Consider the following 20,747-nt stretch of genomic DNA (forward strand, 5'->3'; position numbering starts at 1 on the left):
GTTATCTTTTTGTACGATGCTTCGTATTTAACCGGTTGACGTCGAAGCATAATTCCCCATCCTGAAAACATTTCCTTACATTTTCTTTTTTAACAACGACAGTTTTTTACGTTGGTAACGTTATCTCTGAATTATTCGCGCGCATAATTGTCGAAGATTACAATTTCAGATACGAACAGTCATGTAACAGTCTAGCATTTCCATATCTTAATCGTTCTCATCTACAATCCAATCTTGGCATATCGTCGAGTGAATCTTGGAATTATAATCTTCGAGGTTTCTCGTACGGTCATTTATTTAATCATTCCCTTTTCAGTTTCTCCTTCGCGTGACTCCAAGTAAAAACTAGCTGCCTTAGTCAACGAAGTTGAGGTGTTAATCGAACAGGTCGAGTGTAAATCCTGATATTGGTCGAGCCAGGTTGAAGTTCGCCTTAAAGCGATTTATTTATTGTCTACTGTTCATGGAAGAAGTGTATATTGAATTTGCGCGTAGTCGGCCTAGTTTCAAAATTTTCCGCCATTCATTTTTCTCCTGTCATCGTCACTTCCCTCCGAGTCTTTCTCTCGTGTTTCCCCCTCTCTCGCACGTTTTCTCTGTGCTCCAGTTATTGTTCTAAAGTGTCGCACGACGAACTATCGAATTGCACTTCTTTTACGATCCTTTTTATTGACTGGTGGTAATTCCGTATTTGCGATCCGAACGACCGCTTTACGATTGTTAGAAACAACAGAAATAAACCTTTGAAACGCTCAACTTGTTAAAGATATTAATTATTCGCTAAAACATAATAACAATCTAGCTTGTAAACGAAACGGTACCGTGTCCTTCAAAATCGCGAGTCCGTTAAAAAATTCGAATAGTGGCGGGAAACGAACGATACATTACGAGTGGAAATTTAGATCCGTTCCTAATTATAACGATTTTCCCTACTTAATTACAATTTATTTTCAATATCGGTGGAATCGCGAATGAAATTAATAACTTACATAACCTTGTCTTTGAGAAAAAGCACGAGTTCCCGCGCAGCGATAGAACTCTGTGTGCAAATGTGTTTCCAAGTATGTGTGTGTGTATGTGTGTCTGTGTGTGTAGAGTACCCTATCTAACAGTATGTATATAATATATATACATCTCACGGAATGTAAATATTTTCATCTTTACTTCGTCAACGATCTACATGGGAAGAGTGGACAATGAACGTCGATCATTCGAACAAGCTAATTACATATGCGTGAGCGAACCATTTCCAACAGAATTCCTGGCACGAGCCACTCTCGCGCACGGGCGCACATGCGCGCGCACGCGTGCGCAGTGCAACGATTCAGCGTGTTGTCGACTGAATACCAGAGAGAAACGTCCGATCAGTCGCGACATTATTAATCGTAATCGAATTTAATCGTCGACACGCGGTCGAACGCGTTGCTTTAATCGCGCCAATTAATCGGCTCGTTAAACCAATAAACGATACAAACATTGTAAAATTTATTTACCTGTCAGTGATTGTTCGAACGCCATCGTCGAATTTTTCCTATTAATTCCCCTGTTAGCCTACCGGTGACGCTGACTTCCGATCGTTCGATTGCTTCCCGAAACGGTTGTTTCAGGCTCGTGCCAGCAGCTCGCGTGTGTATTGCACCTATGTAGGCATATATATAAATATCCGTGTGTCCGTGTACGTTCATATATTATTCACGAAGATAACCGTTTTAACAGTAACAATAACGACAACAGCGATCGCGATACGATTGATCTCGATATAATGAGCGAACGAAGACGACAGCGACGATACGATCAGTGTTGTAATTGGTTATAATAGGCAACGCAGGTTTTCGTAATGGTGCTTGCAAACAGTTCTTCGTGTTTCGCGTTATCCACGCATCTCGCGCCACGTGTACGGTAATAAACAGCAATCCTAAGCGTATGTACATATATTATCACGTATTTTTTCGCTGTTTCTTCCGCGTTATCTCCGGGGATCTTGGATCCCGGACAATTGATCGTACGATGATCTACGTGGAAGGAAGTTGAGCTTACTCACGGCTGTCGATCGGAGGCATATCGTAGGAACCAGCACGCAAGGAAGAATCGGTAGTGCCGTCGTTAAGCCGGCTCCAGCGATTTTCTGCCCGCACTACCTTGTCCCGCCCTTTCCTCCCCTCTCTGCGACTTTCACCACTTCTTCCCCCACCCGCTCTCCGTCTTTGTGGTCGCGCAACATTTCCGTCGCACTCGCGGTCCGAACTATATCCCCTTTTTATTAACACGGATTCGCACTATTCACTCGCGCGTGGTCCTTCTTCAGCTGGCTCGAGGTCTTATCGGTTGGCCGGCCGCCAGGATGCGCCGTACTCCCTAAAATCTGAATTATGGGCCTGGAAAGTAGCTCTCTACAGCTGCGCCACTTGCTCGTTATTAGTTTTGCCCGATGTGTTCGACGCTAGGGAGATCTCCGTCACGCCTACGGACGTCTGCACCGCGGCAGTCAGCGCGCTCTGAAGGGGTATACTCTCGCTGGTTAAGTCGCAGTCCGTGTCTGAAACGCAAAACGGGATTTTTGTATTCCACTCGCGTGCAAATACAATTGCTGAATAGTGAAAGTAGATGGGAAATAGAGGACCCCGAACTGACACGTTTCGTGTTCCAATAAACAGATAATATCGGAGTTCAACGTGTTTTAGAAATACCGTTCCCTGCGGTAAAAGTGTCGTCGAATTTTCATCTTTCGTAGTATTATTTTATTTGTTCAAAATTTCGGACCAATTAGTAGGTCGAATTCGAAAATTTTGGCAGTTAATAAATCTTTCAACGTTCATGTAAGACGATTCCGATCTATTTCGATTCGTTACGTCACGGATGGCGCGAGATTCAAACAGTATTAACCCATTTCAGGAGTACAGTCGTGTATGAGAAATTCGTGAGAACCATATATCGTGTAAACAATTTGAGTAGTAAGAAGAAAATTGGAGGATCGTATAAGGAAGATTATAAAATAATTCATTTATCGGAGTTACGAGCCGTGGTGGCGCTAGTGAGTTAAATGGAAAACGGTTTTAAGACCGAAAAACTGGAGGCATCGCCGTATCAATTAGTTCCGCCACTTGAAGCTTTAATTCTCGACACTGTGTACATCTCCATCGTCGATTATACACGAGGTACTTGGCTATTTGACTGATGGGACTCCTGAAAGGGGACAAGGAAGGTTTTAATGGGAGTAAAGTACCATTTACGATCGGCCAGGGTTATTACGTTGAATATCGTTTCCAGAGGTGGATGTGGCGACAGCTGGTGTAAAATTTATTGACCGTTAAAGCCCATTAAGTGGTAACCCCTCGCTCTAACTGCTTCTCGCTCTGAAGACAGCGGACGCGAATCGTGTTAAGTGGTTAATTCATTTTAAGCGAACTTCGCTCTTTCGCCACATCTTTTCGCCGGTCCTGTGTTCCACTTCGCGATTATACTCGAATCTTCGCATGGAATGTAGCAATTAAAAGAGAGGAAAGAGGTTGAAGAGTATGAAGATGAACGGGGAGCTTCTGAAAAGGGACGGAGAAGAAAGGAGAAGTGCAGGGAATTGCAATCGACGATGGTGAAAATGGCGCCAATTATACGGGCGGACAACGACGCGGTTGTCGTGTAATTAGGAAAAGTTCGGGAATGGGGTATTTTGCAATAGGCGCAACGAGGGTCGGTACGCGTGGGCTGGCTTTCAGGAGGGCAGTTTAAACTTCGCTTAACAGCACTCGGAAATGAAAATTTCCACTATTAGTTCGAAACTTAACCCCCGAGTTGGAAAGAACAAACGCCGGCGCCGGCCATCGCGCCCTCAGCCAGCCGCCTCTTCTGCGCGATCATTCAAGTTAAACTGCTTTAATTGGAATTGATATTTGGATAGGTGACCGTCTGGAAGCCTCCCTTGCTTCTGCGTCGCGGATCTCTGTCCATAATGCGCCACAAGGAAGAGCGCCTTTCAGATAATTAAAATTGATATTTAAGGGAAAAGAAGAGAAAGGACAGAAAATGAACGGAGAGATTAAACCTTCGAGTTGAAGTCTGCAGCCTGAAATGCTGGAAAGGTCAGGCGAGGAGAAGGAGAGAAGCCTGGAAGATTGACGCGACATCGAAGAGAGCCGAGGATGAAAATGGCTAAAATGGAAAAGTTCTAAAATTACGGTCGCATCGGTTCAGGCACGTGAAACAGGAGTAGCGTGACGTATCGATTGTTTGCGGTTAAAAAAAGGTTGGGAAAGTCCGTGGCGAGAGGTGGGAGGGTAAAGAGAGGAGAAGGAGAGAACAGGAGAGAAGCTGGAGAGTGGAAAAGACACGGAGAAAACGGACAGAAACGTTGATACTGGTCGACGGTGCGAGGAAGGACGTGTTCAGGCCTCGGCGAAAAATGTCGATGGTAATTAGCATTCAGGGGTTCGATCGAGGCAATGGCGTATTTCCTCTTATGCAATATTAACTGCGTGTTTCGGCTCCTCCAGTAACGAACGGATAATTAGTACGCAGTTAATAATACATTCCGGCTGATCGATCCGGCAAGAAGCAGCCTTGATTTTAGCTTGCGTGAGAGCCAGCAGCGACCACCGACCATCAGCCTTCTACTCCTCAGAAGTAGCTTCAGTCTGCGCCAGGATGCCCATTAAAACCGTGAGGCTATCTACAAGCGTACTAATCGAACATAGAAATCAACCAAGCGTATGGTTAGAGCTGATCGAAGCGATGCACGGTATTACCCGCACGAGTGTGCAGATTCTTCCCCACTTTGGCATTCGTTAGCGCTGTCAGTCCTCAGAAATGGACTTGCCAAGACCGACAACATTAATTTCTCAGCGTATGGTTAGAACTGATCGAAACGATGTACAGTACTACGCGCACGAGCGTGCAGATTGTGCGGATTTTTCTTTGGCATTCGTTAACCCTGTCAATCCTCAGAATTGGACTCACCAAGACTGTCAACATTAATTTCTCAGCGTATGGTTAGAACTGATCGAAACGATGTACAGTACTACGCGCATGAGTGTGTGGATTGTGCGGATATTTCTTTGGCATTAGTTAGCCCTGTCAATCCTCGGAATTGAACTCACCAAAACCGTCAACATTAATTTCTCAGTATATGGTTAGAGCTGATCGAAACGATGTACGGTATTACCCGCACGAGTGTGCGGATTGTGCGGATTTTTCTTTGGCATTCGTTAGCCCTGTCAATCCTCGGAATTGGACTTACCAAGACCGTCAATATTAATTTCTCAGTATATGGTTAGAGCTGATCGAAACGATGCACGGTATTACCCGCACGAGTGTGCAGATTCTTCCCCACTTTGGCATTCGTTAGCCCTGTCAGTCCTCAGAAATGGATTTACCAAGACCGACAACATTAATTTCTCAGCGTATGGTTAGAACTGATCGAAACGATGTACAGTACTACGCGCATGAGTGTGTGGATTGTGCGGATATTTCTTTGGCATTAGTTAGCCCTGTCAATCCTCGGAATTGAACTCACCAAAACCGTCAACATTAATTTCTCAGTATATGGTTAGAGCTGATCGAAACGATGTACGGTATTACCCGCACGAGTGTGCGGATTGTGCGGATTTTTCTTTGGCATTCGTTAGCCCTGTCAATCCTCGGAATTGGACTTACCAAGACCGTCAATATTAATTTCTCAGTATATGGTTAGAGCTGATCGAAACGATGCACGGTATTACCCGCACGAGTGTGCGGATTCTTCCCCACTTTGGCATTCGTTAGCCCTGTCAATCCTCAGAAATGGACTCACCAAGACCGTCAACATTAATTTCTCAGTGTATGATTAGAGCTGATCGAAACAGTGCACAATATTACGCGCACGAGTATGCGGATTTTTCTTTGGCATTCGTTAGCCCTGTCAATCCTCAGAATTGGATTCATCAAGACCGTCAACATTAATTTCTCATTACGTTATTAAATATTCGTGCCTGTCTCTTATTCCTTCTTATTTTTCCTCCTAATCGAATTCTGAGAAGCCATAAATTGAGGAATATTTTTAAGTTCCATTGACATTCACTGACAGCATTGGCTGTGCTCAGACGAACAGACCATAGACTCGCAAGAATACATAGAAGTTTGCAGGATGCAAAGGGAAGACGCGAACGTGGAATCGATCCTCCAGCCAGCAGCAGTCCTCTGAACGAATTTTCAACTCTGCGAAACGCTCGCCACTTAAATCCTTTGAAAATTTAATACCTCGTAATATCCGGTAGGACACGGGGAGGAGCAAAGAGACTGCAGCAGCCAGCGCCACCTCATCCCCTTACCGCCTAACGATCCCCGCGAAACTCCATGTAAATCGCAGCCACGGGACTGAACGCGTGTAGCCATGAGAGGCGATCTTCTTCGATTTACCCGACGACGAAGATTAAGCGAGATTGCAATTTAACTTCCCGAATACCAGCAGACTCGACGGATGACCAGCTCACCTGGACTCCATGAAACTTTCATATTCCGTGCCATCAGCGGGATCCTCGAGCAGAGGTGGTCTCCCAGGTCTTGCCAGCTCCCTCTACCTCTCATCCTCTCTCTCTCTCTCTCTCTCTCTCTCTCTCTCGCGCGCGCGCGCGCGCTTATGAAGCTGAAGATATTCCGAGAGGCAGAGATAAATGGACGTGACTGCGCCAGATCCAAGAATTAACTTAATAATTTAGCGCAGCATGAACAATTCCGGCCATTATCGTTCTCCGGGCCGTAATCCCCGGTGATTGCACGCCGCCCGGCTGTGTAACTAGTACGTAATTACAATAGACAGTGGTAATGGGGGAATCGATTTCCATACGGAAATTGGACAAGAGCCGATCCGCCACTGGCAATCGGATTCGTATTAAGTATTATAGCCGGAAAATATTACGGTCACTCCAGCAAGCCGGTGTAATTTCGTGTTAAACACTCTCGTCCTCTCTGTTCTTCTTCGTCTGATCTTCCATCAGCTTTTCTTCTCTCTCGAACGAAATCGAGCATGAAACCTGCCCATCTCTGAAGATGTAAACGCGATCTCGATGCCAATGCTGAGGGAAGGAAATTAGCGTGGAGCACCGATTGTTTGCGATTGCCTCGCCGGCTCCCATCGCTGTCAGAGGCTGGAGCACCTCGTTGTTGGATCGGACATAGTGCAGAAAATTGGAATTACCCGTGGATCCGTCCCTCGATACAAGGATCGTCGAGAAATTCATATCCCGGACAGGGTTCTCCGCGGGATTATTCCACTTTGATGGATAGCGACGAGGGATCGGGTTCACGCGTTTAACCGACGAGGACTTTGTTTTGCCCCGAAGCAGCTCGAGGAGCTGCAAATTGATCGACTTCGTGTCGCTATGAAGTGCCGGGGTATACAAAGAAAATACGACGCGTCGATGGTGGAGAGAGAGAGAGAGAGAGAGAGGGAGAGGAGCCGCGGGTGGTACAAGGTGTTGGCAGCGAGCCGAGTTCACTACCGTGTTTCGGGGCTCGGTAATTTGCGATCGAGTCAGCGGATTCAGGCATTATTAGCTAGCTTTATCACCACGGCTAGGTTCCAGACCGTGGCAAAAACCGACTTCTTTTTAAAATGGAACACCGGGTATATTATATTCGCACCAGGCGATCGATCCAGTCCGAGCTTTATGGCACCGTTTAGCGGACACTTGGGGCTTTATTGCATTCTAAACGTAAATCCTAATGTTTCCACGGCGTCGGGTGTCACGACGTTGTTGGCAGAGAGGATATGGCTTCGTGACATGTCAGTGGTATTATCGAGACCTGCATTTTTAGACATCACCAGGCAATCGCTGTCAACTAGCTGCCCTGTGAAATTGCAGGCTGACGCAAGAGAAACGTAACACTCTACAAACAGTTGGTGATGAAAGGGTTTTAATCTGTTTCAACGTCCCAGCTATTAGACCAGTTAAGATGTTGGAAGGGTTGTTTGTTCAGAGAGGAAGGTTTCTTGGGCTTTTCACGGTGGCTCCAAGACGCGTGGGGTTAATACGTTTAGAAGAACTTATATTTGGAACTATTAGGTCTGCCAAAGTAACAAATTTCGTGGAAAATCAGCTGAGAATCTTGCAACGCCGAGCTAAAATGTGTCAACTTTTCAACCGTTTGTTCGATAATCATGACTACTCACATTTGGTGATAGAAGAGGTTCCCGCGCTACTGCCCTGCTTCTTGGACTTGTCTCCCATGGTGACCTTCCTGCGGATGTTCTTGTCCGGCTGAAAGAGGATGATGTAGACCTTCGGCGAGTACAGGCAAACCAGTGTGACAGTGGCACTTAGGCTGATAGCCACGCAGAGAGTGGTGATCTGAGTCTTGTGCGCGTTCCCGGTTCCAAAGTAGATTGGCACGAACGCCAGCCAGATGATGCAGGTACTGTACATGGTGAAGCCGATGAACTTGCTCTCTCTGAAGTTCTCCGGGATCTTTCTCGTCTTCACCGCGTACACCGTCGAGATCACGATCAGCAGCGCGTTGTACAACTGAGAGAACAGGAAGCTCATGTCCTGGATATTGCACTTGAGGATCACCTGTTGGCGATCTGGGTAGGAGAATCTCGTGCCCGGTCGTTCGATGATTAACCACACCAGCGTCAGAACCACCTGGTCGCATGAAATCACAAATGCCGCTTGCAAATCGTCATCGTTATTCTAACTCGTCGATCAAAGAGAGATCCATTAGCGATCAGTGCACTCGACACGATGTCATACGAGATAGATACATCGAAGCAAAGGAGACAGAGAAATCTCGTGTAACAAAGGAATGATTGATCACGTGGCTAGATACGACAAAACAGCCTCGAGTGTAGTCTTAGGTTTGAGTGCCAATGATCATCGGAGAACGCTCTTATCAGGAGTGCCAAGTGCAATCGCTTGTTTTGATTTATACCGAAGCATACCAAGTGACGCATTTATCCGAGAACTACACAGATACGTCGTACTAGCCACTCTTCGATACAACATCTCAACTTAACCAAGATGTTCCACGTGTCACTGAGACATCGATTATCGCTGTACGAAGGTTTGGCAGAACCTTGACCCTTTGCCAACTGTCATCAAGGAATAGAAGGGTATTCTCAAGGTTTTCCCAAAGATCAGAGTACCTCTACGTAGCTAGACTCACCTGGACCGCGATGATCGCTACCGCGATGCACACTTGAGACGCAGGACTGATGTACTTTGGCCTGACAGCGGACCTAGTCGCGGGGTCGAAGATCCTGGCGATCCTGTTGGTCTTGGTCAAGAGTGCGCCGTAGACGGCGCTGAAACTCACCCCCACGCCGAACCTCTGAAGAATACACGTGGCGGTTGTGGGCGTTGCCAACAATAGGAACGTGTTGAGGTAGCAAACGAGCACTCCGGCCAGCAGAATGATCGTGAGCTCGCGTCCCGAGGCCCTGACCACGGGCGTGTCCCTGTGGTGGAACAACAGACACGCGACCGCGAGGGTGGCCAATATTCCAAGGCACGAAATCACCGCTGGAACGATCGCGAACGGGCTGTCCCACCTGATGTGGTTAATGGGCAACTGGTAACAGCCTCTCTTGTCCTCGTGCGGCCATTTGCCCGGCCCGCAATCCTTGCAGGTGTACTCGTCGTAGACGTACTCGTACTCCTCGCACTGGTCGCACACCCAGCAACAAGTGTCACCCTGTTGCTTCTTTATCATACCTGGCTCGCAGGGTAGCGAGCACGCGGAGATCGGTATGTCTTTGGTGCCACGGGCCCAGACCAGTTCTTCCGTCAGGATGTCCAGGGAGTTGAACCATTTGCCTACCACCTGGTCACCACACGTGTCTATCGTTATCGACCGTTCCTCGTGACGAGGAACTCGCCAAAGTCTCGCGACAGCCCTGGACCAAGTCCTGTCGATGACGCGAGGACCTAGGAGTTTTTGGGAATAGCGAATTCTACCGGTGATACTGTAAACGCGTTTCGAGCGTGACCGTTGATCGACGTCGAAATTTCCATTGAGGTATATTGGACGGACAGCCGAGTGGACCCTCGCTACACACGCGATTTCAATTCCGGATACTCGACGATCCCTGTTCAGAGGCTAGCTCTGACAGTAGCGTTCGTGGATATGGAAAAATTCGTCGCTCGGGAAGGCGTATTCTTTTTTTTTATTTTTTCGCGTTGTAACCAGTGCAGGGATGCAGGACGCGGTGTTTTTCCGCGTTTCGGGGGATAAATATCGCCCTGGCTGAGATACTCCACTTTGATAATGAGATACGTACCGCTCTCGTGGAAATTGAAATACGAGCGTAGCAACTTTCGAGTGCAAGATGATACGGGGATTTTTGTTTTGTTTTCCTCGTTTTTCCTTTGTTCCTTAATAAATGGCCAAGCCCTCTTTGACGATTTAAAGTTACCTGTTCCGGCGAGCCGGGGTTATATTTCATCCCCCGTAAGTTGCATCCAGCGGGTAGGAAGGCGGACGCGGCGAAGGTCACGTTGCAATTTATGTCCGGCCGCCACTTTATCGTTCGAAACACGACCGGTGCACCCGGCTTCTACGTTGATTTACGATTTTTATCGAAAAACAATCGTTAATTGGATACGAGAGGCCGGGGCCAGGGACTAGGCTTCGTACGTGGCTGACGTCACTCTGTTCCGATGGGAAAAATCCCCGGGTCGAATGTAATTTAACGCGCGAATGCTCTCGGTGCCTTATAAGCACATGGTCGTGGAAATAAACCTGTACGTTATTTTAATTATTCGGCAAGTTAATCAGATTCTGTATCAAAATGCAATTGGAAATAACGAAAAGATCCGGGGAAGCACAGCGACCATAAGGCTAGGGAATTATTTTAATTATTCGGATTTAAGGGTGCAAATTAGTCACGTTTGATCAAAAAAATAATTTAAATATTCAGAACATTTAAAATGAATTAAAGTTTGTAATGGAAAATTAGTGAAAATATCAGAAATTTGGAATCAGGTTAAAATCAGGATTATAAGAAGTTAGGAATGAAGTTACAATCAGGATTGCAAGAAATTAGTATAGATGATGATTTAAAGATGGAAATTAGTCGCGTTAGATCAAGAAAATAATTACAAATGGTCAGGAGATTCGAAATGAATCAAAATTTGTGAAAGAAAATTAGGAAAAATAAAAGAAATTTGGAACGAAGTTAAAATCAGGATTGTAAGAAATTAATATAGATAATATAGATAATTAATATAGATGACGTTTTAAAAATGGAAATTAGTCGTGTTAGATTAAAAAAATAATTGCAAATATTCAGAACATTCGAAATGAATTAAAATTTGTAAAAGAAAATTACTAAAAATATATCAAATTTGGAATGAGGTTACAAATAGAATTGTAAGAAATTAGAATAAATGTTTTAAAGATGGAAATTAGTCAAGTTAGACTAAAACCATAATTATAAACGATCAGAAGATTCGAAATGAATAAAAATTGGTGAAACAAAATTGGAAAACAATATTTTAAAAATAATATTTTTGAAATAATAACCTCGATAAAGAATCAGGAAAAAGGGTTTTTCAAATTTCTGGTGTCCAATATCCCAGACCTGTGAAACGATTAACTCCTTATCCAGCTTGCAAAGAGAAGGGTACCACGGTAAAGTTGGAAAACGAAAGATTCGAATTACGAAAACTCGACTCCGAGTAAGGTAAAGTTGCCCAGGGAATAAAAGAAATTCCTGAAAAAGTAGAGAAAAGTGGAGCAGGGGGAAAATCGGGAGGGAGCCTGGCCTGGAATTTCTGAGAAATGGAAATTAGTGGGAAAACAATTAAAGGACAATGTCGGGCGAAGGGGTTAAAGGAGCATGGCGCCGGGGGTGTACAAGCCGGAGGGGGTGAAATTCAATTGTGTAACCGAAGCTAATTCCTCAGAGCCGGGGATTATTTCAATTTATGGCAGTTCGCACTCGGCCAAGTTTCCGGAAGGATAATTATCTCTACGGGTCGTGGAAATCCGCCGAACCCATAATAGGAACTTCAATTTCGATATTATGCCGGGCTCGAAGGGGCGTAAAAGTGCCGAAAGCGGTGGGGCAAGTTGCCCGAAAGTTTGCCGACTCTGAGGATGATTGGCGAAGGGTGCGATAGGGGCGGTCGGGGGAGCAGGGGACGGGACAGGAGAAGTTCTAATTAATCGTTGGAAAAAGCCAGAAGCACTTTCACTTGCCTGATAGTGATACCCATTAGTCCCGTTGTGGTCCGATTTCCGGAAGTTGAGGATCTCGTACCGCGCCAGGCCGTCTCCGTGCTCGTCGAACTTCACCTCGCTGCCAGCGGTGTCTGAAAAGCCACACGTTCTCTCTGTTTCCAAAGCAGGCTAACCCACCCTCGGCAACAGACTCGCTCTCTCTTCTCGAACAATAAAACGCATCGAAGCTGAGCGGAAACGGCAATTCAGTCGGTCCCGTGGACCCGTAAATCGACGTTCAGTCGATCAAAGGTATCTGCAAATGGTCTAGCATGGTCTTTGACTTGCTATGATCTATCATTCGCCGTTATATTCATCGATTCCTCGATTCTGACGCCATGATCGATGCTAGGAAACGGATACCTCGAGGATTATCTTTGGGTCATGGAGACTTGTCTTTCTTTCACGGTTTTCACGTGAAACGGAACAAGCGTTTCGTTTATATATTGCACGATCGTTTCGGTTTTAATATATCCTCTGCCAATACGGCTTTTAATTATCGCTCTTCCCCTCGGCGGAAATGACACACGATTGTGCCAGCCCACCCACAGAAGAAAGAGTCATATCAGCGTTTGCAGAATTTTTAGTTCGTTATTATAATTTTGTAAAGAATAGATGAGTACTGTACATCCTGATCGAGGATAATGAATATTCGTCGTTAATAAATTATCTAAAATTATATAAATGGTTATAAGAATTGTAGTATTTTAGGTTAGGAGACACCACGATCGGCTGCCATTTCTAGATGGATCGAATGTTTGAGATTAATTTTTATGATCTATCGCGAGACAGTAATTTCTGGACGGGTTACTTCAAGTTTGAGTAATTTGAAAGTGGTACCTAACCTCAAAATCACGAAGAAAGAGTCATATCAGCGTTTGCAAAATTTTTAGTTCGTTATTATAATTTTGTAAAGAATAGATGAGAGGCCTTTGCGTTTTTCCAAACCCGATATCGCCGCGATACTCGCGAAATAAACGCGAGAGAGGGTGCCCGGGGTACCGGCGAAACGCTTTCGACGACTCTCGATTTTCTATCACCGGAGGGGAAACCTTTTTCACTCGATATCGGTCGATATTAGAGCAGGTCGGTTTTTCTCCACGAACAGTTCTCGCCGTGTTAACGCGCCAGGATTATGACGCCGGCGAGCACTCCCGCGCGTGAGAATTACGAGCACGTAGTAACCTGGGGAATAATAATTCGTGCGTTAACGAGGGACGTTGGGAAAGGAGACCCCACGATCGGCCGCCATTCCTGGATGGATCGAACGTTTGAGATTAATTTTTATGATCTATCGCTGACAGTAAATTCTGCACGGGTTACTTCATTTTTGGGTAATGTGAAAAATTATAGTCGAAAGGGAATGGTACCTAACCTCAAAATCACGAAGAAAGAGTCATATCAGCGTTTGCAGAATTTTTAGTTCGTTATTATAATTTTGTAAAGAATAGATGAGTACTGTACATCCTGATCGAGGATAATGAATATTCGTCGTTAATAAATTATCTAAAATTATATAAATGGTTATAAGAATTGTAGTATTTTAGGTTAGGAGACACCACGATCGGCTGCCATTTCTAGATGGATCGAATGTTTGAGATTAATTTTTATGATCTATCGCGAGACAGTAATTTCTGGACGGGTTACTTCAAGTTTGAGTAATTTGAAAGTGGTACCTAACCTCAAAATCACGAAGAAAGAGTCATATCAGCGTTTGCAAAATTTTTAGTTCGTTATTATAATTTTGTAAAGAATAGATGAATACTGTACATCCTGATCGAAGATAATGAATATTCGTCGTTAATAAATTATCTAAAATTCTATAAATAGTTATAAGAATTTTAGGTTATGATATTTTTAACATTCCTATTATAATTGTAACAGCCAGGCAAAGTCTATAAACATCATCAGTAATACAGCCTTTAACAAAGAGTGGCTCGTAAATATATAATAATCTCTAGAAATACCTTTCTTCCAAATGACTTCTAAATTCTTAACAGTCAACGTGTTGACACGTTCTATTCTTTAATAATTCCCGACGAGATCGGAAAGCTCGCGAGTAAACTAAAACGAACGTAAAGGGTGAACAGTAAAGAAATCATTGCGAATTTTCAGTGTGGAGAGAAGTTAAAGATAGTGGTGGCGCTAGTAGTCGTCTCGTTTACCATAGAAAAATTGCGAGTATGCTTAAGCGAACGTAAAACGTGAATAGTGAAGATATTGCGAATTCTCTGTGTTAGAGGGAAATTAAAGGTAGGGGTGGCGCTAGTAGTCGTCTCGTTTACCATAGAAAAATCGCGAGTACGCTTAAGCGAACGTAAAACGTGAATAGTGGAGATATTGCGAATTCTCTGTGTCGGAGGGAAATTAAAGATAGTGGTGGCGCTAGTAGTAGTCGCCTCGCTTTATTGCGTCGCATATAGGCAGCAGGCGGCGATCAGTCGCGGAAACATCTGATTCATTCCTTCGTTAACGGCGCGAGGCAAATTGTAATATCAACGGGTATCAGATTAGGTCAGACCGTGACGTGCAACGTTACACACGCGTATTTCTTCGGCTCATAACTCAACGTAGAGCACAGTCATCCGATGGCTGCAATATCTCTAGCTAGCCTACATTCCACGCTCGATTATTGGCACGCAATTAAAAATCGAACATGTACGCGAAACAATGTTCTGTCTGTCGCTCGCGATCGAACTTTCATGGTACCATAACCTATAATACCACAGACGATACGATCTCTTGGACAATTATTTAATTCGAATGAAGCGTTCGCACGATTTCACACTGTCATGGAAATTCTGGTGAATTTTTATAATTAATTCGGATAATACGATTCCTCGATCTTGTCAAAACACAAATTTCGACTCTACTTGTCACGCTTGTGTTTGCTTTCTTTGTTGGCCAAGTGGTGAATCGCATTCCACGAAATTAGCAAATCGGTATTAACTGAAAGGAGCATCCACACGATCCCATATCTTCACTGAAAATCCAACCTTCCTGCATATGTATGCCACTTGCTTTGTTTGTTTGCCAAATATGGAAGCGTGTGAATTGTTATAGCTGCTTCAGATGACGCCATTGTTCCACCGATTCGGCGATTTTGTCGAAATCAATGTCCACACGATTTCGTAATTTTCTCGTTTTACTCGAATTTCAGTATAAAAATTGATTTACGGTACGATTTCGTCTTCCAACCCACGATATCACATTTTAGTATTTCTTATTTTTACAATGGCAGAAAATATTCTCACCATATCACGTGTCACTAGTTTCAACGTTAACAAAGTGCAGCAAAAGAACCTTTTCACTTGCCTATTATAGATTATTTTATTACTAATACCATATCAAGAGCTAATCATCTCGTAACTATTCCTCACTGATACGTACACATGTACAGAATGCAAGATATTATTTATGATTAATAATTCCACTTCTCATTACGCAATGCGAATCACGAGATATTTCGTCATCCGTCTACAATTCATGAAGCACTCTTCACAAAGAACCTCCATCATTGCGACTTAAATGCTCGGAATGAAAAAATCGTCTCGCGTGAACTGTAAAATCCGAAAAACGAACGGAAAGGGAGTGAAAATAAGAGACAGAAAAATACAATTTCTTCCGATCCGATCCATTTTGCGGCACGACCTGTAATCTCCGATTCATCCGGTCGCCCGTGGCGAGAGCGTTGGATCGATCTAAAGCGTGCGAAGTCACCGAAACCGGGCCATTATTTCCTGGTCATTTCGTAGAAATCGCCCTCGACGTGCACACGTCGACCGAACGAATCGATAACGCCGCCCGCGGCCATGCCACTGGCCGATTCGATTCGAGATATCGTCCGAACTCGTCGCGGTATACGTGTACTTCATCGCGCGATCGCCACGTCCGATGGTACTAGGAAAAGGGAAAAAAGGGGAAAAAATGGGGAGGAAGGATAAAGAAAAGACCCCCATACACGGAAGCATTCCGATATATAGCAATATAGCGAGAAGGAAGTACCAAGATCATATCAGCAAACGTAGAAAATAATTCAACGACGTATACGATGCTTTAGGGACATTTACCGTAGATACGGGCCGTGGTGGCGCTAGTGAGTTAAGTGCACAGTCATCTTACGGCTATCGGAAGCAACCAAACTTCTTATTTATCAATCAGTGCTACTCTCGACTATCATTACACATTTCTTGTGCACTATTCTTGTGCTTCGTCAATGCTACATGTTTCCAACACACATATTCTAACTACTGTATACACAGTCGAATCATTTTCTACCTAGAGATGAGTATCAAATATTTCAGTTCGTACATAATTCTCTAGAAACGGCACACGTTGGAACACTTTGCGAATGTGGCTAAAAGGGGGATGCAAGGGTAGTCGCCACTGGGGGGCGTCGAGGCGCGACTTCCGGTATTACTTGATTCTCCAAGCTCGATGCATCTTCGACGTAAACCTCTATCACGCGTCGGTCTGATAAACGAAGGTAAAAAAAAAAAAACAATGGCCTTGGACTGCACATTTAGGATCGATACAGCACGATCCCCCTGTGATACCACGACCCCCACCTTTTTCCCTATCCCTTTCCTACTCTTCGTTTCCGTGACAATCATTCCTCTCGTTTTCCTTCTTCTTCCCTTTTTCTCTTTCGTCAACCAGGAGTCACGGTATGCCTCGAAGCGTGTTTTCTCTTTTGCTGCCCCTTCCCCCCTCTTTTCTTTGATTTCTTAGCGGACCGGTCTTTATCGCCGCGAACCACGATGATAAAAGTCGGACGCGATCCGTGATTCGTTGCGAGCGTCTGCCTCGACGAGCAAGGGGTCGCGCCGCTTTTAACCCTCTGAACGAACCTGGCACCACCCCTCTGTCGCGGCCCGTGTTTTCATCGGCCAGGCTGAAAATTCGTTTCGGCTCTGCACGCCACAGGGAATCTGCATCCGCGCTCGTGCTTCCGTGTTCGATCTAGGAATGCATCGGCCCCGAGGGAAATGCCTGGGATGGCTCCCACTGGTCCCTGCCACGCTCCTCGCAAGCTTTCGTGTCGTCAGGGGAGCGGACTCGGGATTATTGGTGATCCGAAGACGAATGCTGTGGGATGAAGATTCGAATTTTTTCGTCCCAGGGCGACACTGAGGTGATCCGGGGATCGTGGATGCTAGGGTGTCGCAGTTCTGACCCTAGACCGGTGACGTGCGTCAAATCGAATTCGTGTCGTCGATGGTGTAAGTATCTGGTAGTGCACTCGCGAGATCTAGGTATCCAAGGATACCCCAAATTGACGTCATGTCACTACTGGCGATACGGAGTCAATTTGACTTCGAGTCACCGATATTGATAGGCAGTCAATTTGAGTCACCATTTCGGGGTTAACCTCAGCCATTCTAAGCGTTCAGACACCCGGGTAGAGAGGATAGCTACAGTTTGCTTCTAGTAAGTTATGTCTCACTGTAATTAATCTCTGCACTTCCTTGCACCCGGTGAAACTGGGAACTCTAATTACCAATTAGGTGCACACGTTCTCTTTATTTTCGAATGTATTCGTCTAGGACTTTCTCAATCTGTACTAGTAATTTACAGCCACCCTATGTAGGCCTATACCGAGATCACTATTATTTCTTATAATAACTCTCGCGATTATTGCAGTCTTAGTCCAGTTTCGACGATGTATCACATTGTCTCGCGTTCAAGGAATCCTCGGGGATGCTCAGGTTAAGTTGTGAAAGAGGACATTATTGTGAAAGACGAATGGGAGGGTCGTACGTCGGGCTGGATGTGTCGAACAAGGAGTAGATTTGGGGGAGAAGATAATTTTATTGAGGAAGATAGCACCTACTCCTTGTCTCCGGGAGTATCGATCGATCAACAACTAGACATTCCCTAGATTCTAGGGGAAAAAGTAACAAAAATTCGTCTCACGGCTCTCGTCAAAATTTTCGCGTACAATTCACGTAACACGATTTAACTAGACAAGCATCATCTTTTTACAACGAGTATAGTATATACCCCGCTCATCCACCTGAGTCATAATCACGAGCCACGAACACTAGGGAATAATCGACCCACACGTACGTACCTGGTGGAAAGGCTCAATTACCATTATCCACGTGCGCCGCGTTTAAACACACCCCACAGGTAGTTTCAGTTAAGTACAAGTTAAATATGGCCACTCTCGTATCACCTCGTGCCATAAATCAAAGATCGCGGATACGTGGTTCGTGACGGAATGTATAATGGCCAGTCATAAACCCCGCCGTTGCAGTAGCAAATTCTGATACTGACCGGGAAGGTAGCCGATAAAACTTAATCAAGCGCAAAATGGCGTATTCCCGTTGAAAACAGGCCTTCGAGCCCCGTCACCCGCGAATTATCCGCCCGTTCACAAAGCAGCCCGGCGAATAGCGGCAAGGGTCTGTAAAATTTCATATCTGCCAACCCCAACACCCCCCTGTGTGTGAATGTCTTCTTCGTTCCGGCGCGTTTATCGTTCAACGGGTCGTCGATATTATCGGTCTCGCGTCATAAAGCGGGCGCGAATCGCGCGTTTATTGCTGGTCCCGCCGCAAGGGGGTGAGGGTGAAGAAAAAAAAGAAATTTAATACGGCAAGGGAACAGCGGAGAATCGAAAAGAGGGGATCCACGGGACCCGAATATATCCTGGCGCATTGAAGAGCCCCGAGGCCGCGCGAAATATTGAATTTTTCCAGGCCACGGGGATTCAGCGAGGCTTTTGTACGGGTGACTACGTGATTTCCGACTCACCTGTAAAGGACACGTTCACCTGGCGCAGACGTCCTTCTGAAGATTGTGCAGGGCCAGTGCAAAGGCGTACACCGCGTCCACCACGAACTGGACCTTGGATTCCTGCTCGTAGCCAGCCTTCGAGGTGAGTCTGAGGTTCGCCGAGCACACAGTGGCATTCGCGTTACCAGTGTACCCCAAGTTCTTCTTGAGGGCACAGTCGAACACTTCTTCCCAGTACTCGCTGAACCAGGGGTTCCTGCGATTCGAGTCCGGGGTCAAGGAGGCCATGTACTCGTCGAATTCTGGAATATTCTCCGATTGAAGTTCCACAGTGATGGCGCCTTCTGCTTCCTCCTCGAGACCCTCCACCAGCTTGATCTGACGACCCCAGCCGTCGCTGGCTAGCCACTGAAACGGTTGACTGAGGTTGGAGCGTCTGGCAGCTTCCAGGATCCCTCTCGCATCCTCGGCGCGGGTGAACAGGATCACAGCTCTGGCGTTCGACTTCTTGCTCAGTTTCTGGATGATGTCGTCGAATTCGCGGTCGTCAGCTGCGCTGGACACCTTCACCGCAGCTGCGATGCACACGTTGCGCTCGGTAGCCTCCCTGGTGAACACCTCGATCCCGTACTCCCCGTAGCTACCCTCGGAGTAGACGGTGGACACGTAGGACCAATTGGCGCTCTTCACCACGTCCACCAGCGCGATCGATTGGAACGTGTCCGGAGGCACCGTCCTGGCGAAGTAGTCGAACCTGGTGGAGAGATTAAAACAGGGATTGTCCTCTACTCGTACCGACGCGATACGACAGCGCGAATCAGGAAAAGCTAGTAGAGGAACAGCGATGGGATCGATGTTACGAGAAGATAAGATAGTCACCTGGTCTTGTCGCTGAGCGCCATGGCGGTGGAAGCTGGCGAGATCTGGGGAATGTGGAAGAGCCTGAGCAAGTTTGCCACCTGTAGAGACACCGAGCTGTAGGAACCACCGATCACGCCGAAAATAGGCCCAGCACTGGCCGTCTTCTTCACCCTTGGCACCGACTTGTCCGCGCACTCCAGCACGCTGATGTCCAGGTTAGACAGGGACGCTCGGACAAAATGGAGGCTCTGGTTGAGCGCGTACGTGTCCCTGCCGCAGGTGTCGAGGATATGCACACCGAGCGTGATGCCCGGAAGTATCATCTTGTCCTTGTTGATCTGGTCCACGGCGAACAGCATCGCCTCGAGACGCTGCACGCCCCGATTGTAGACGTTCGGCCCGCACGAGGCGCCGCCCTTCTCGTGTACCGGAAACAGACCGCCTAGAACGATGTCACCAGGGATCAGCACAGCTTCCCGCTCGCTGTGCGCCTTCGACTGGCTCACCACCGACAGCTGGTGCAGCGATACCAGCAGGACCAGCATCCGTACGAGGTGCTGGCTCATTTTAGCCGGCATGGACTTGGTCTACTTGCTGCGCGAAGCTTGCTGCTCGCTCGAAGATCGCATTTTATGCCGTGTCTTCGCGGTAATGCTTCTAACTATCACGCTATTTTCATTCGACTTAGTCGGATGATGTCTCTCTTTAAAGTCGTTGCTGCGACTAGGGTAGTCTAGGTTCCTATGAGCTTCTAGCTGCTTCTTAGAGGTTGGTCGGTTAGTTCGTAGCGAGGTTACGTTGCCGTGCTTCAAGCGCACCGTAGAAAAATCTTAGGTCGAGAGACTTAGGCCCTCAGTGGTCATCGTTTCATCCGGATATCTTCTATGTACATGTTAGGCTAGGCAGTTCTGCGACGGTGCTCGGGTCTACAGCGTCTGGTAATGGCGATGGAGCCG

The 20,747-nt window shown here is 46.1% G+C and overlaps 1 protein-coding gene across 1 annotated transcript; it reads right to left on the reverse strand.

Annotated features, from left to right (window-relative positions):
* Positions 1-1,440: 1,440 nt before the first annotated feature.
* mGluR (metabotropic Glutamate Receptor) lies at positions 1,441-20,422 on the reverse strand. The gene is given in 8 exon segments (XM_017905229.1): positions 1,441-2,536; positions 8,141-8,612; positions 9,133-9,789; positions 12,169-12,298; positions 17,114-17,120; positions 18,175-18,205; positions 18,949-19,684; positions 19,810-20,422. Coding segments are annotated over 8 exon segments (2,739 nt in total). The 5' UTR covers positions 20,370-20,422; the 3' UTR covers positions 1,441-2,390.
* Positions 20,423-20,747: the final 325 nt, after the last annotated feature.

The sequence above is a fragment of the Eufriesea mexicana genome, unplaced genomic scaffold, assembly GCF_001483705.2.
Source record: "Eufriesea mexicana isolate 0111107269 unplaced genomic scaffold, ASM148370v2 scaffold3780, whole genome shotgun sequence".
In the NCBI taxonomy this organism is placed as follows: domain Eukaryota; kingdom Metazoa; phylum Arthropoda; class Insecta; order Hymenoptera; family Apidae; genus Eufriesea; species Eufriesea mexicana.